Source organism: Nannospalax galili, unplaced genomic scaffold (assembly GCF_000622305.1).
Source record: "Nannospalax galili isolate Female #2095 unplaced genomic scaffold, S.galili_v1.0 scaffold870, whole genome shotgun sequence".
Lineage (NCBI taxonomy): Eukaryota > Metazoa > Chordata > Mammalia > Rodentia > Spalacidae > Nannospalax > Nannospalax galili.
In genome coordinates, this window is record NW_008329130.1 from 2,521,413 (window position 1) to 2,533,912 (window position 12,500).

General features: G+C 49.9%; 1 protein-coding gene across 1 annotated transcript in view; it reads left to right on the forward strand.

Annotated features, from left to right (window-relative positions):
* Positions 1 to 2,479: 2,479 nt before the first annotated feature.
* Positions 2,480 to 12,500, forward strand: part of Slc2a7 (solute carrier family 2 member 7) — a 21,769-nt gene continuing 11,748 nt past the window's right edge. Inside the window, exons 1-6 of the mRNA XM_008831960.1 lie at positions 2,480 to 2,524; positions 4,556 to 4,654; positions 7,003 to 7,163; positions 10,634 to 10,758; positions 11,736 to 11,888; positions 12,422 to 12,500. The exon at positions 12,422 to 12,500 is cut by the window's right edge and continues 47 nt beyond it. Of these exons, the coding sequence (XP_008830182.1) occupies positions 2,480 to 2,524; positions 4,556 to 4,654; positions 7,003 to 7,163; positions 10,634 to 10,758; positions 11,736 to 11,888; positions 12,422 to 12,500 (662 nt within the window). The remainder of the gene's footprint in view (positions 2,525 to 4,555; positions 4,655 to 7,002; positions 7,164 to 10,633; positions 10,759 to 11,735; positions 11,889 to 12,421) is intronic.

Sequence of the window (12,500 nt, forward strand, 5' to 3'; positions counted from 1 at the left end):
GTTTACTTTTGGGGCATGAAAAGCTGGTTCCTCTAAGCTTCCAGTTCTCTCTTTTGATTGTATATTGGAGTGGCCAGATTGCTTTTGTCTTCAGGAGTTTCCACAGAGGCCCAAGTCAGATGAGGATCAGATGCTCTCAAGCTTTCTCCCAAGGCCTGGATCCCTCCAGGAAAGATTTTGTCCTCAGGAATTTTGGGGTTGGACTGGCCTCAGAGCCGGGCCCAGGAAAGATGCTGGTCTAGGGTAGCTGGTGGCTGTGCCACCCAGAGATGCAAAGGAAGATGGGGGTGGGAAGCAGCCCCAAGGGCTCCTGGGGACTGCACTGAGGAGCTGGGTTGGCCTGGATGCAAAGGATCGGGAAGAGGAAAGGTCAGCCCCAGCGTCCAGGAAAGGGGCTGGCGGGTGGTGCAGGCCCAGGGAAGTAGACGGAGGTGAGGGTGGGGCCAGGCCCAGAGGCAGTGCTCCTGGGGCCCAGAGAAGGCACTACGTTGGTCTGGGTGCAAAGGATCAGGAAGCAGTGGTGGTTCCCCAGGTGTCTGGGGCACCAAGACAAGGAATGGGACAGGACCCAGGCTGGGACGAGAGACCGGAGGGGTAGATGGGAGGGTGAATGAGGCTGGGGGAGTCAAGGCGCTGAGGGCATGATGGACTTACCCGGGAGAGAGGCCTGCAGGTCCTGCAGGCCCAGGGAAGCAGAGCCCAATAATCAGCTTTAAAAGAGAAAGGGTTTATTTCTGTTCCAGAAGCTTCTGTGCTTCTTTTGCTTTTGTGCCTGTGTTGAGGTACATCGTGACAGAAACACAGGAAGCTCATTTACCTCAAAAGCAAGACGTGAAAGAAAAGGCACCCCACAGTCCTCCTCGAGGGCACACCTCGATGACCCACAGCCTCCCACTAAATCCAACATCTAAAGGTTGCCACCACCTTCTAATAGGAACCAGCTGGAGACCAAGCCTTTGGCTCACGGGCCTTTGCTAACCATAGCAATTATTATTATTTTTTGCAGGGGGTCCTTTTGAGACAGGGTCTCCCTGTAGCCATAGCTGGCCTGGATTCGCTATGGAGACCAGGCTGACCTCAAACTCTGAGAGATCCATTTGCCTCTGTCTCCCCAGTGCTAGAATTAAGGCATGAGCCACCACTCACTTATATATAATTGTTTATATAGATGTTTATATATAAACATATATAAACATATATATATATGTTATATATGTTTATATATGTTATATATATACATGTTTATAATTGTTTGCTAATTATTTCTAGTTATTTTTAGTTTCTACACATAATTAGAAATAATGTTATGGGGGAGGTGCTCAGCGGAAATCAGTGGAAGTGCTTGGCACACTAGCGTGAGGACCTGAGTTCAAATCCCTAGAACCCATGTAAAGCTGAGCCCAGGAGCTCAAATCTGCAATCCCAGTGCTCCCAAGGAGAAATGGAGGCAGAGACAGGAGAGTCCCCTGAAGCTGGTGGGCCGGCTGGGCTGGCATACATACACAGCATCAAACAAGAGAACACATCTCAAACAAGGTGGAAGTTGAAGACAAACGACTGAAAGTTGCCCTGTAACTTCCATGTGTGCGCAGTGGCATATATGGGCCGTAGTCACACACATCAACACACCACACACACACACACACACACACACACACACAATCACTTAATTAAATTTTAAAATATAAAGGTTGCCTTTTGGTTTGGTTTTGCAATGCTGAAGATGGAACTCAGAGCTATACACATGCTATGCAAGTGATCTACCACTGAGCCATATACCCAGTACCCAACACACACTTTTTTTTTCTTGAGACAGAATCTTACTATGTAGCCCAGGCTGGCCTGGAGCTCACTATGTAGACCAGGCTTGCCTCTGCCTCCTGAGTGCTGGGATTAAAGGTGTGTCCCACCACACTTGGCTATAAGACCTTGATTTTTAAATACAGGGTCTCACTAGACTGGTCTCAAACCCATAACCCTTCTGCCTCAGTATCCCAAACGGTGGGCTTGCAGGTATGTGCTACCATGCCCAGCAAAACTGCATTAATTTTTTTTTTTTTTGCTCTACTCCCCCTGCAAATGGACAATCAGTCCCAGCGCATCAAGGCAACAGATTCAGAAAAACAACATAAGAGAAGCCTCCAAGGTCTGAGCACAGCCTGACTGGTTTCCCAAAACTCATTTCTAGAGTCCAATGTCAGGCAGTGCTTTTTCCCTCCCTGTGACCATTGGGAGGTTGCTGGTTGTAGGGGACGGACAGACAGAATCCACGCTATGCATAAATTTCACTAACAAACGTCAGCACATATCTTATCAATTCCTCAAGGAGAATTTTCTCCTGGAAAAAGCCACTGAGGTCCAGAGGTCAGGAGAGCCATAACCAAGCCGGCCTCAGGGAGAAACAATGGATAAGGAAGGTGGCCAGCAGAGCCCGGCCAGGGTGTCATCTGAGAGTACCTGTTCTGCCCCCCAAACGAGGATGGAGAGCACAGGGACCCCTTTGCCCACCCCATCCTTGAAGGGGGTAAGTGCCGACTTCAAAAATGTTTTAATTTATCCTTATTTTATGTGCATGAGTGTTTTGCCTGCATGAATGTAAGTGCACCACATGTGTGCAAACCTGAGGAGGCCAAAAGAGTGCATCAGATCCCCCAGAACTGGAGTCACAGACAGTTGTTAGTCTGGCACTTTGAAAGGCCACTACAGACCCTCCACTCCAGCCCTGCTTCCCCATGCTTACACTCTGACCCTGGGGCCTGCTCCCTCCGAGCTGCTCTGGGTCCTGTACTCTAGGGATTATCTTGGTCACAGGGAGCTCAGGGGATTGCCCTAGTTTCCCAAGGGGCTGTTCTGGAACCCAAGGCCAGTCAGTTGTCCTCCAGGTTCTCAGTCTGTGGCTTCCCTGTCTAGAATGTTTCTTCTCTAGTTCTTCTGCCACACACACACACACACACACACACACACACACTCACACACACACAGTCCCCACCCCCCACCCTGGGATACTGGCCTGGAGGGTTACAGCCTGCTTCCACTAGCAGGCAAAAATAGCACTTCCTGGGTCTGGAGAGATGGCTCAGCAATAAGAACACTGACTGTTCTTGCAGAAGACCCGGGTTCAAATCCCAGCACCCACTTGGCAGTTAACAACTGTCCGTAACTCCAGTTCCAGGGAAATCTGACAGTCTCTTCTGTTCTCCTCGGGCATTGCACAACACAGGTGCACTTACTTACATGCAGGCAATACACGCATACGCATAAAATGAAAATAATAAATAAAATATTTTTTAAAATAGCAGTTTCCCGATTGGTTCTGAAATACCCTGAGCCCCTCCATTTTGTGTAAGTGTAACTGGTCAATCATCTGGTCACAGGCTCACCCCTAGGAAGGCGGGTCATGCTAAGTAGGCGGTGGAATACCTAGTGCATTAATGAGATAGCGAGTTTTTCCTGCCTGGAATCCCGCCTACTAGCACAGAATTTCCAGACCAGCTAAGGCCATGCAGTCTTTGAGTTTGCCTGCTTCTGAATTCAGAGAAGCATAATCTTTTCTTCTCCGTATCCCTTTTCTAAACACGCTTTCTTTAAGGCTTTGGGCTGCCCCCAGCATCTTGTATTCCTTTACTTTCTCTAAAGCTTCCTTCGCCCAGCCACGTGCCTGACCCCATGCCTTGGCCCCTCCATTCTCCTCTCCAAGGCAACTGCCAAGATTACTAGCTCACCTGCCCTGAGGATATTTCTTTAAAATTCAAATAAAATTGTAAAAGTTTAATTCAGCTGATTCAGAACTTTCTGAGTCTGGGTAGCCTTTCCGGGTGGTCCCGAACTCCCTAACAGTTTCATGTAATAAACAGCTACTTCATGCTCCATCTACCATGGACAGAGGCCAGGCCTGCAGACAGGCCTTCCCTACCAGGATGGACATCATCCCCTAAACCATGAGCTACCATAAGCCTCTCCTTTAAGTTGTTCCTGTGAGGTATTCTGTCACAGTGACAGGGGTAGCTAATACAGGGACTCCAATCAGCTACCCATGTTGACTCAAAGACACTTCTGAAAGAGGTTTCCCAGTGCACCCCATTGGAATGGGCCCTCAGCCCGTGGACTTCCATCTCTGCCTGGTCTAGTAACCCTACAGTCCATCGGTGTCTGGAATGAACATATTTGGTCCTCTGCAGGTCTTTGTTCTGACCTCCCTCACTGCACAGGCAGCCTTTTGCTGGGCCTGTTTCCTGGGCATACCCCACTTTGCACATCAGCTCTGGGGCCTAGCACAGGATCCTGCACTCAGGAGACACTCAGATGCGCCTTCAAGAAGAGAACAAATGTGAGCTGAGAAACAGGAAATGAAACTTCAGGGCCCTAAGCTTGAACCACCTTCCCCAACAGCCCCCTTCTCCTCCTTTCCCAACCTCCACCTAGACTCCATTTCCAGTCTAAGAGAAAGGAAGTGGAGGTCTAAACATCCTCACTTCCTGTCCCTCCCCCACACCAACCCTAGAACCCTCAGAGACCAATCCCATAGAGTCCCTGACCTTGGAACTCTCCCACGCAGCGGCTCCAGCCCACTGTGGTCCTGACTACCCTGAGTGCGTCCTTTTGCTCGGCCTTCCAGTACGGCTACAACATCGCTGTGGTCAACACGCCACACAAGGTGGGCACAAGGTGGGTTGTGGGCAGCTGAGCAGGGCCTGTAGGTGGGAGGAAACTACTGTCTTGCTTCTAGAAACCTCCATCTTCTGGGAATCCCTTAGATGCCCCTCTGCCTCTGAGGACCAGAGACAGCCAGAGGCATTTCTCCCAATGATATTATCCTTTCTAGGCACACTGGATTCTCTACCCAAGCTTTTGGGCCTTAATCCCACTGCCCTCACCAGGAGGGCCGTTTGTAGATGGTATAGAGATGAGTCAAGGATTGAACTCTGTAAGCATTTAGGATTGAGACTGGGGTGAGGCGGAGCAAAAGAACAAGGGCCCTTCTCAAGCCCAGTGTCCTCATTTGTTTCTCCACTGCTGTGACAAAACACTCTGACCAATACCAACTTGGGGAGGAAAAGGTTCATTCAGCTTACATCTCCCAGGTAGTTCATCGGAGAGCCCATCGGAGAGCCCAAGGTAGGAACTCAGGGCAGGAACCTGGAGGCAGGAGCTGGAGCACAGGCCATGGAGGAACTCTGCTTACTGGCTTGTTCCCCTGGCCCAAACTCAGCCTGCTTTCTTATGCAACACAGGCCCACCTGCCCGTGGATGACACCAGCCACAGTGGGCTGGGCCCTCCCACATCACTCAACAATCAAGAAAATTCCCCCACAGACATGCCCACAGGCCGATCCAATGGAGGCAATTCCCCAACTGAAGCTCCCTCAACCCAAGTGTGTCAAGTTGACACTAAAGCTATCCAGCACACCCAGTGTCCCCAAAGCCTAGTCAAGGAGGAAGGGACATCGTGTGCTGATGTGTCCAGGGGAGGTCTGAGAACTGACCACAGGCTTTGACCTTATAAAGGTGTAAGTGCCCTTGACAAGGTCAGAAGAGGTGAGTGCTAGAAACAAGCTTGGCTGAGTGGGTTCAAAAGGAGACAGATGAAATGAAGCAGAAACCTTGGGGGTAAACCGCATTGTGAAGGAATTTAGCTGCCTGGGGGAGTCAGAAGAGGAAGCTTAGTGGGGGATGCCAAAGGGTGGGGTTGGGGTTTCACACAGTAGGTGCCTTCTGTATACTGATGGGAAGTTCACAGGACAGAGAGGCCAATGAAGCAGGACAGACGGCCATGGATGCAGAAACGGTGTCACTGAAGGAGCAAAGGGAACAGAAGCCGGCACCTTAGGGTGTAGGTAGGGTGACTATTCACTGAGGTATGTAAGTTCTGCAGTATTTTTAAAAAATCAATGTCAGGGGCTAGAGAGGTGGCTCAGTGGCTAAGAGCACTGGTTGCTCTTGCAGAGGACTCTGGTTCAAATCCCAGCCCCCACTTGGAGGCTAACAACCATAACTTCAATTCCAGGGAATATGAGGCCCTCTTCTGATCTCCAAGAGCATTGCATGACATGGGTGCATTTACATACATGCAGGTATTACACTCATACACATAAAAATAATAATAAAATTTTTTAAAAAATCAATGTCCTGGGGACTGGAGAGATGGCTCAGCAGTTAAGAACAGTGGCTGGACTTGCAGAAGACCGGGGTTTGAATTCCAGCACCCACATGGCAGCTAACAACTGTCTGTAACTCCAGTTCCAAAGGCTACTATGCCTTCTTCTGACCTCTGCAGGCATTGCACAACATGGGTTCACTTATATACATGCAGGTAATATACACGTACACATAAAAAATAAAATAAAAAAAAAATCAATGTCAGCCAGGCGTGGTGGTGGCACACCTTTAATCCCAGCACTCGGGAGGCAGAGCCAAGCGGATCTCTGTGAGTTCAAGGCCAGCTTGGTCTACATAGTGAGTTCCAGGCCTCAAAAAGGCAAAAAAAAAAAAAAGAATGCCATGGGCTGTCAAGTTGGCTCGGCAGGTAAACATGCTTGCTGCTAAGCCTGATGACCTAACTTCCTGGAGCCCACATGGTGGAAGGAGAGAAACCACTCCTCGGATTGTCCTCTGACCTCCACAGGTATGCTGTGGTGTGTGTACCGTGTGCATGCGGTGCCTGTGGAGGTAAGAAGAAAGCATCACACAGGAGCTATGGACAGTTGGTAGCTGCCATGTGGTCTTGGGAATCAAACCTGCATCCTTTGGAAGAACAGTCAGTGCTCTAACCACTGATCCGTCACTCCAGCCCCCGAAAGTGAATTTTAAACAAGTTTTATCCAGTCTGGCTTCCCATCTCACCCTGTTACACAACAGATTAGTTTCTTCCCAGGTACCAACAGAGAACTGGTGGGTTCAACTGTGTCCCATGGGCAGAAATATTCCTCTGTGCGATAACGGGGGCAGCTGAGAACACTTAACGTCATTTCTCTGAGTTTCGTACTGTGCGACCTTGTCTTTCAGATCCTGAAGTCGTTTTACAATGATACGTACTTTGAGCGACATGGAATGTTCATGGATGAGAATGCCCTGCTTCTCCTGTGGTCTTGCACCGTGTCCATATTCTGTTTGGGCGGCTTGTTGGGGTCATTGATTGTTGGCCTGATGGTTGATAAGTGTGGCAGGTAAACAGGACTGTGACAGGCCCAGACTTGAAGTTCCTCTTAGCAAGCCACGCAGTTTCTTGGAGACTATGTCCCTGATGGGCAACTGAGCCAACCCTGAAAACCAAGAGATCTGAAAGCAACAGTCTGTTGCCACAGACTGCAGGGCTTACAGCCAGTCAGAGCCTGAGTTCCCTGGGATCTTTTCAGCTAAGTGACCATAGCATCCCTCCCACCACCTGCCCCAGGGGTGATGTAGCCTCCGAGGTCAAGGTTCCGATGGTACTTAGCCCAGTGCCTTGTAAGCACTTCTAGAGGGTGTTCCGTAAATGCTGCTGAAGGGGTTTCATTCTGGGGTCAGGTGGCTGCCCGTCCTAACAACAGCAGCCTCTCTTCACATGGTCACCGCGGAGTGCTGTCCTGAGGTTGGGGACAGGACTGAGTCACCACACATGCCTCTACCTCATAAGTCCTTTAGGAGCGAAGCCCAGGTCTTTGCATTTTGCTTGGCTACTTGGACTTACTGCCCTTCTGCCCAAGCCCAGGTGCTGCAGAGCCACGACTGCAGATAAAGAGCGATATGTGGCTCAAGGTCCCCAGGCACGGAAAGCCTGAGTAAAGGTCTCAGGGTGAGGCACATCAGCATTCCGTGTGGTCAGGCCCCTTTCACCTGGAACACGCAGCTGCACTTGAACTTCTTGTACCACATTTGGCTGTGGGGATAGAGGAGGGGCTGGAAAACCCTAGTAAAAGTAACTCAAAGATCACAGTGATGATCTTTTCATGCATAAAAGAAAATACTGCCAGATGGAAATTCATTATTTATTTACAAAAGCTAGACCCAGCAGCCTCTCCTTGTAAATACTTGATGAACAATGAACTTGCCCTTTCTTGTGCATATGTGGAGAAAACATTCCATGGATTCTAATTATGTCATAGTTCAGGCTTACGTGTAGTTCTCGGCTCCCAAAGAGCAATTGGACTGTTCTAGAAGCCCAGGCTTAACTTCTTTGTCCTAACCCCTCCAGTTATGAAAGCCTGGTGGTAAAGGAAACTTAAAAACAATCTTGTCCCACCCCCTCTCCAGCTTCATATTGCAAAGGAGGAGCTAGTAGTGGGGCCAGCCCTGCCTCGTGGAGTACACTAGCTAAGCCTCCCTGAGGCTAGCAGGTTTTTGGGGGTTAGGAAGGGTAAGGGGTACCAGGAGGATGAGATTGGTACATGATGTTTGTCCTTGAGTCTCCAGGAATTCTGGGGAGGAAGTGCTTTAAGGGCAGCCTTAAGGACAGAAAGGTAGCCAGGAAAATCCAGCAAGCGGATCTGTAGATCCTGGACCATCCTCAAGTGTTGACTAACAGGGGACCCCTTCTGCACCTATAAAAGTCAGGGGCTAGGTTCTCAAAGGTTGTGCAGAGTCTACAAACAGCCGACACCTCCAGGTCTAGAAGTGGGGGGCCATTAGCAGCTCCTGGAGTGGGCACAGAACACATGCCACACAACGAATTTAAGGCCCGCCAGGAATACACAAGACCTTATCTCAAAGCAAAAATAAAAAACAGTCCCCAGAGGTAACTCAAACAGACAGCAGGCATTTTCCAGTGCCAGTCTGGATCAGCTAGCCCAAGCTGGCTCTCCCTGCCTTCATCAGCACACAATTTCTAAGACAGGATAGGGATGGGAAACATAGTTCCATTGGTAGAGTGCCTGCCTAGCATGCAGGAGGTCCTGGGTTCAGATTCCCAGTTCCTCATAAACCAGCCTCGATGGCACATGCCTATAATTCCAACACTTGGAAAGTAGAGGCAGGAGGATCAGGAGTTCAAGGTCATCCTTGGCTAATAGCAAGTTTGAGGTCAGCTTGGGCTACAAGAACAAAGAAAATGGATCACGGAGGCTTGCAAGATACCTAGCTGAATACTAGTTTTCAGACCACCACCCCACCGCCCCCACCACAGACCAGCAGATTTTTGGCTCAGAAGGAGTTTTAGAGGTCTTTTATCCCCACTCTCAACCACACCCGCTGTGGAAACGTGATCAACATCCCTGACAATCATCAAATCTGGTCTAGTATCACCAGTGCCGCTTGAATACCCCCAGCCATGGGAAGCTCTCGCCCTCCTCCAGCTATTCATTTACCCCTCCCCCACAGCAGCAATATTTAGAATGCATGTCCACCCGCCCCACCCCTGCTGGACCCTGCATGTCCACCCGCCCCACCCCTGCTGGACCCAGGTCTTCCTTCCTGGAACTTTGATACATCCCTCCTTCCTTCACTAGCTCATTACAGATTAGGGACCTAGGCAACAGACATTTATTTCTCAGTTCTAGATTAAGCTGGGAAGTCCAAGATCAAGGTGTCAGCTGATTCAGTTTCTAGTGAACACATACAGATAGCTGCCTTCTGACTTTGTCCTCTTGAGGAGGTGACCAGGTTCATCCCCACCCGCCAAGTGCCAGAGTCCAATCCAAGGCCTGCCACAGGCTAAACAAGTCCTTTTTTTAAAAAAAATATTTTTATTTGTTATTTTTATTTTATGTGCATGCGTGTATTACCTGCAAGTATGTAAGTGCGCCCATGTCCTGCAATGCCTACGGAGGACAGAAGAGGCTGTTGGATCCCTTGGAACTGTAGTTACAGACAGTTGTTAGCTGCTATGTGGGTGCTGGGATTTGAACCTGGGTCTTCTGCAAGAACATTCAGTGTTCTTAACCGCTGAGCCATCTCTCCAACCCAGCAAGTACTTTCTACTAAGCTCTATCTCCAGCTCCCTTTTTTCAGTGTGTGTGTGGGGGGTGGATATGTGTGTGTTCAATGCACTCACTCTTTCTTTGGTCTTTGGAGACCAGAAGTCATTGTCAGGTCAGGCTATACTGGCTGCCAACAAGCCCCAGGGATCCTGTCTCTACTCCCTCAGTGTGGAGGTTACACACACATGCCATCATGCTCAGCTTTTACATGGGGCTGGGGACCCAAACTCAGGTCCTTATGCTTCCTCGAAAAGCACTTTACCCACTGGGCCATCTCCCCAGCACCACCCCCCATTTTCTTTTGTATGTCCCTTCTTTCTTTTAGGGGTGGGGCTTTTTGAGACAGGGTCTCCCTGTAGCCTCAGCAGACCTGGAGGTCGCCATGTAGACCAGGCTGGCCTTGAACTTCCAGAGATCCACCTGCTTCTGCTAGGATTAAAGGCATGCGCCACCACACCCAGATTGTATGTCCCTTCTTATAAGAGCACTAGCGCAATCATGAGGGGTCGCCCCTCATGACCTAATCATTTGAAGCCCTTCCTTCGGATACCATCACATTGAGGCTTAGGAGTCTGCAGCATACATATGTTCTGGGGGTGGGGGGCACATAGTACACAGCCCTATCCACCAGCCTGTTCTCCGGCAGGACCTAGCTCTCTGCAGGGAGCATCCTGGAGCACTGGGCTTGGTCTGAGCAGAGCTTCTGCCAAGTTCCTCTGTCCGTGGGCGCTGCTGTCTTGCAGAAAGGGAACACTGCTGATCAACAACATCTTCGCTATCGTTCCCGCCATCCTGATGGGACTCAGTAAAGTGGCCCATGCTTTTGAGCTGATCATCTTCTCTCGAGTGCTGCTGGGAGTCTGTGCAGGTACCTGGGTTAGCCACTGAAGCCCCAGGCTGGCTGGGCATGCACTCCTCAGGGCAAGGGCTCTGAGGAACAAGTGCCCAGCACCATGGGCTAAGACTGGACAAGGGTGGATGAGGCATCTTGCTGGCTACCTGCCTCTTCTTTCCAGGTGTTCTCTTGTTTCCATTCCCAGCCCTTGTGGGTAGAATGCTTTCTATCCCCTTACCCCACCCCCTTTTATGTAATGATGTCTGCAACAGGAAAGATCTTTAGAACACACTTTTGAGCTGGGTGTCCTGTAATCTCAGGACTCAGGAGGCAGGTGGTTTGCCAAAAGCGCAAGGCCAGACTAGTCTATATAGTGAGCTCCAGGCCAGCCAGGGTTACATTGAACTGAAAGAAAGAAAGAAAGAAAGAAAGAAAGAAAGAAAGAAAGAAAGAAAGAAAGAAAGAAAGAAAGAAAGAAAGAAAGAAAGAAAGAAAGAAAGAAAGAAAGAAAGAAAGAAAGAAAGAAAGAAAGAAAGAAAGAAAGAAAGAAAGAAAGAAAGAAAGAAAGAAAATCAGATCATGTCCCCCTGCTCAGAAGGCTTGGTGACTGTCCATCCTCTGATCCTCCATGGCATCCCACCCTGTCATGGTTCCCTTGCAGCATCTAGCCTGACTATCATTAGCCCTATTAGACTATCACCTAGCCTGATTATCATTAAGCCCTAGGACACACAGCCTAGACTCTGCCCATCTACAGGTGATCCAACCCAGCAGCCAGAAAAGAATATCTCATCACACTCTGCTGATGTCCCCAGCCTGGCAAAAGACTGATGGTTTGGGGGGGGCTTTAGTTGCAGGTTCAAACTAAATCAAGATCATCCTCTTTCCATCTCAACCCCAGAATCCCCTCCCCTCAAAGCACTCAGGGACAAGGAGATGGAACTAAGTCGGCCTTAGGCACCATATGTACTGCTCTTGGCTGGCCCTGATTCCCATTTTTTCTGAACCAGGCATCTCCTACAGCACTCTTCCCATGTATGTGGGAGAAGTGGCTCCCAAGAACCTGAGGGGCTCGTTGGGGACGATGATCGAGGTGTCTGTCATCACTGGAGTTCTCCTGGCACAAATCTTCAGCCTGCAGAGCATCCTGGGCAACGCCACAGGTAACCAGCAGCAGGAGGAGATGGGAAAGCCTGTAGATGTTATGATGTAGCCACTCATTCAGCTGAGCCCAAGGTCAGGAACCTGTCCCAGTCACAGGAGGCTGTTTGGGTGATCTTTAGGTGGGCTGGTGGACAGAGATGATCTTTTCCAAGGCAGGGATGCTGAGTGCTGGAGACAGAAGAAGACTTAGAGACAAGCTAGGCTAGGCTGGCCGGCCAATAAGCTCCCTGGATCTGCTATACCCATTCCCCCAATGCTGCAGTCTCAGGGTGTACAGCTACACCCGGCTTTTTACATGTCTACTGTGGACTCAACTTAGGCCCTCGTGTTTACAGAGTCAGTGAGCCCTCTACCCAGACCATCATTTGCTCAGTTTTAAAGGCAGATGCTCCTTGTGGGTGAGTCCTGGGGCAGCCACGTGTTGCAAGGTCTAGGTACCTTTGCAACCTTCAGGAAGTAGAAGGGAAAACGGCACCCATGTGGGGCCTGCCGGAGGATCCAAGTCTCAAGGCTTCTTGTTGGCTCTCTCCAGACTGGCCGGTGCTCTTGGCTCTCACTGGGGTCCCTGCGGTGATTCAACTGGTCTCCCTTCCCTTCTTCCCCGAGAGCCC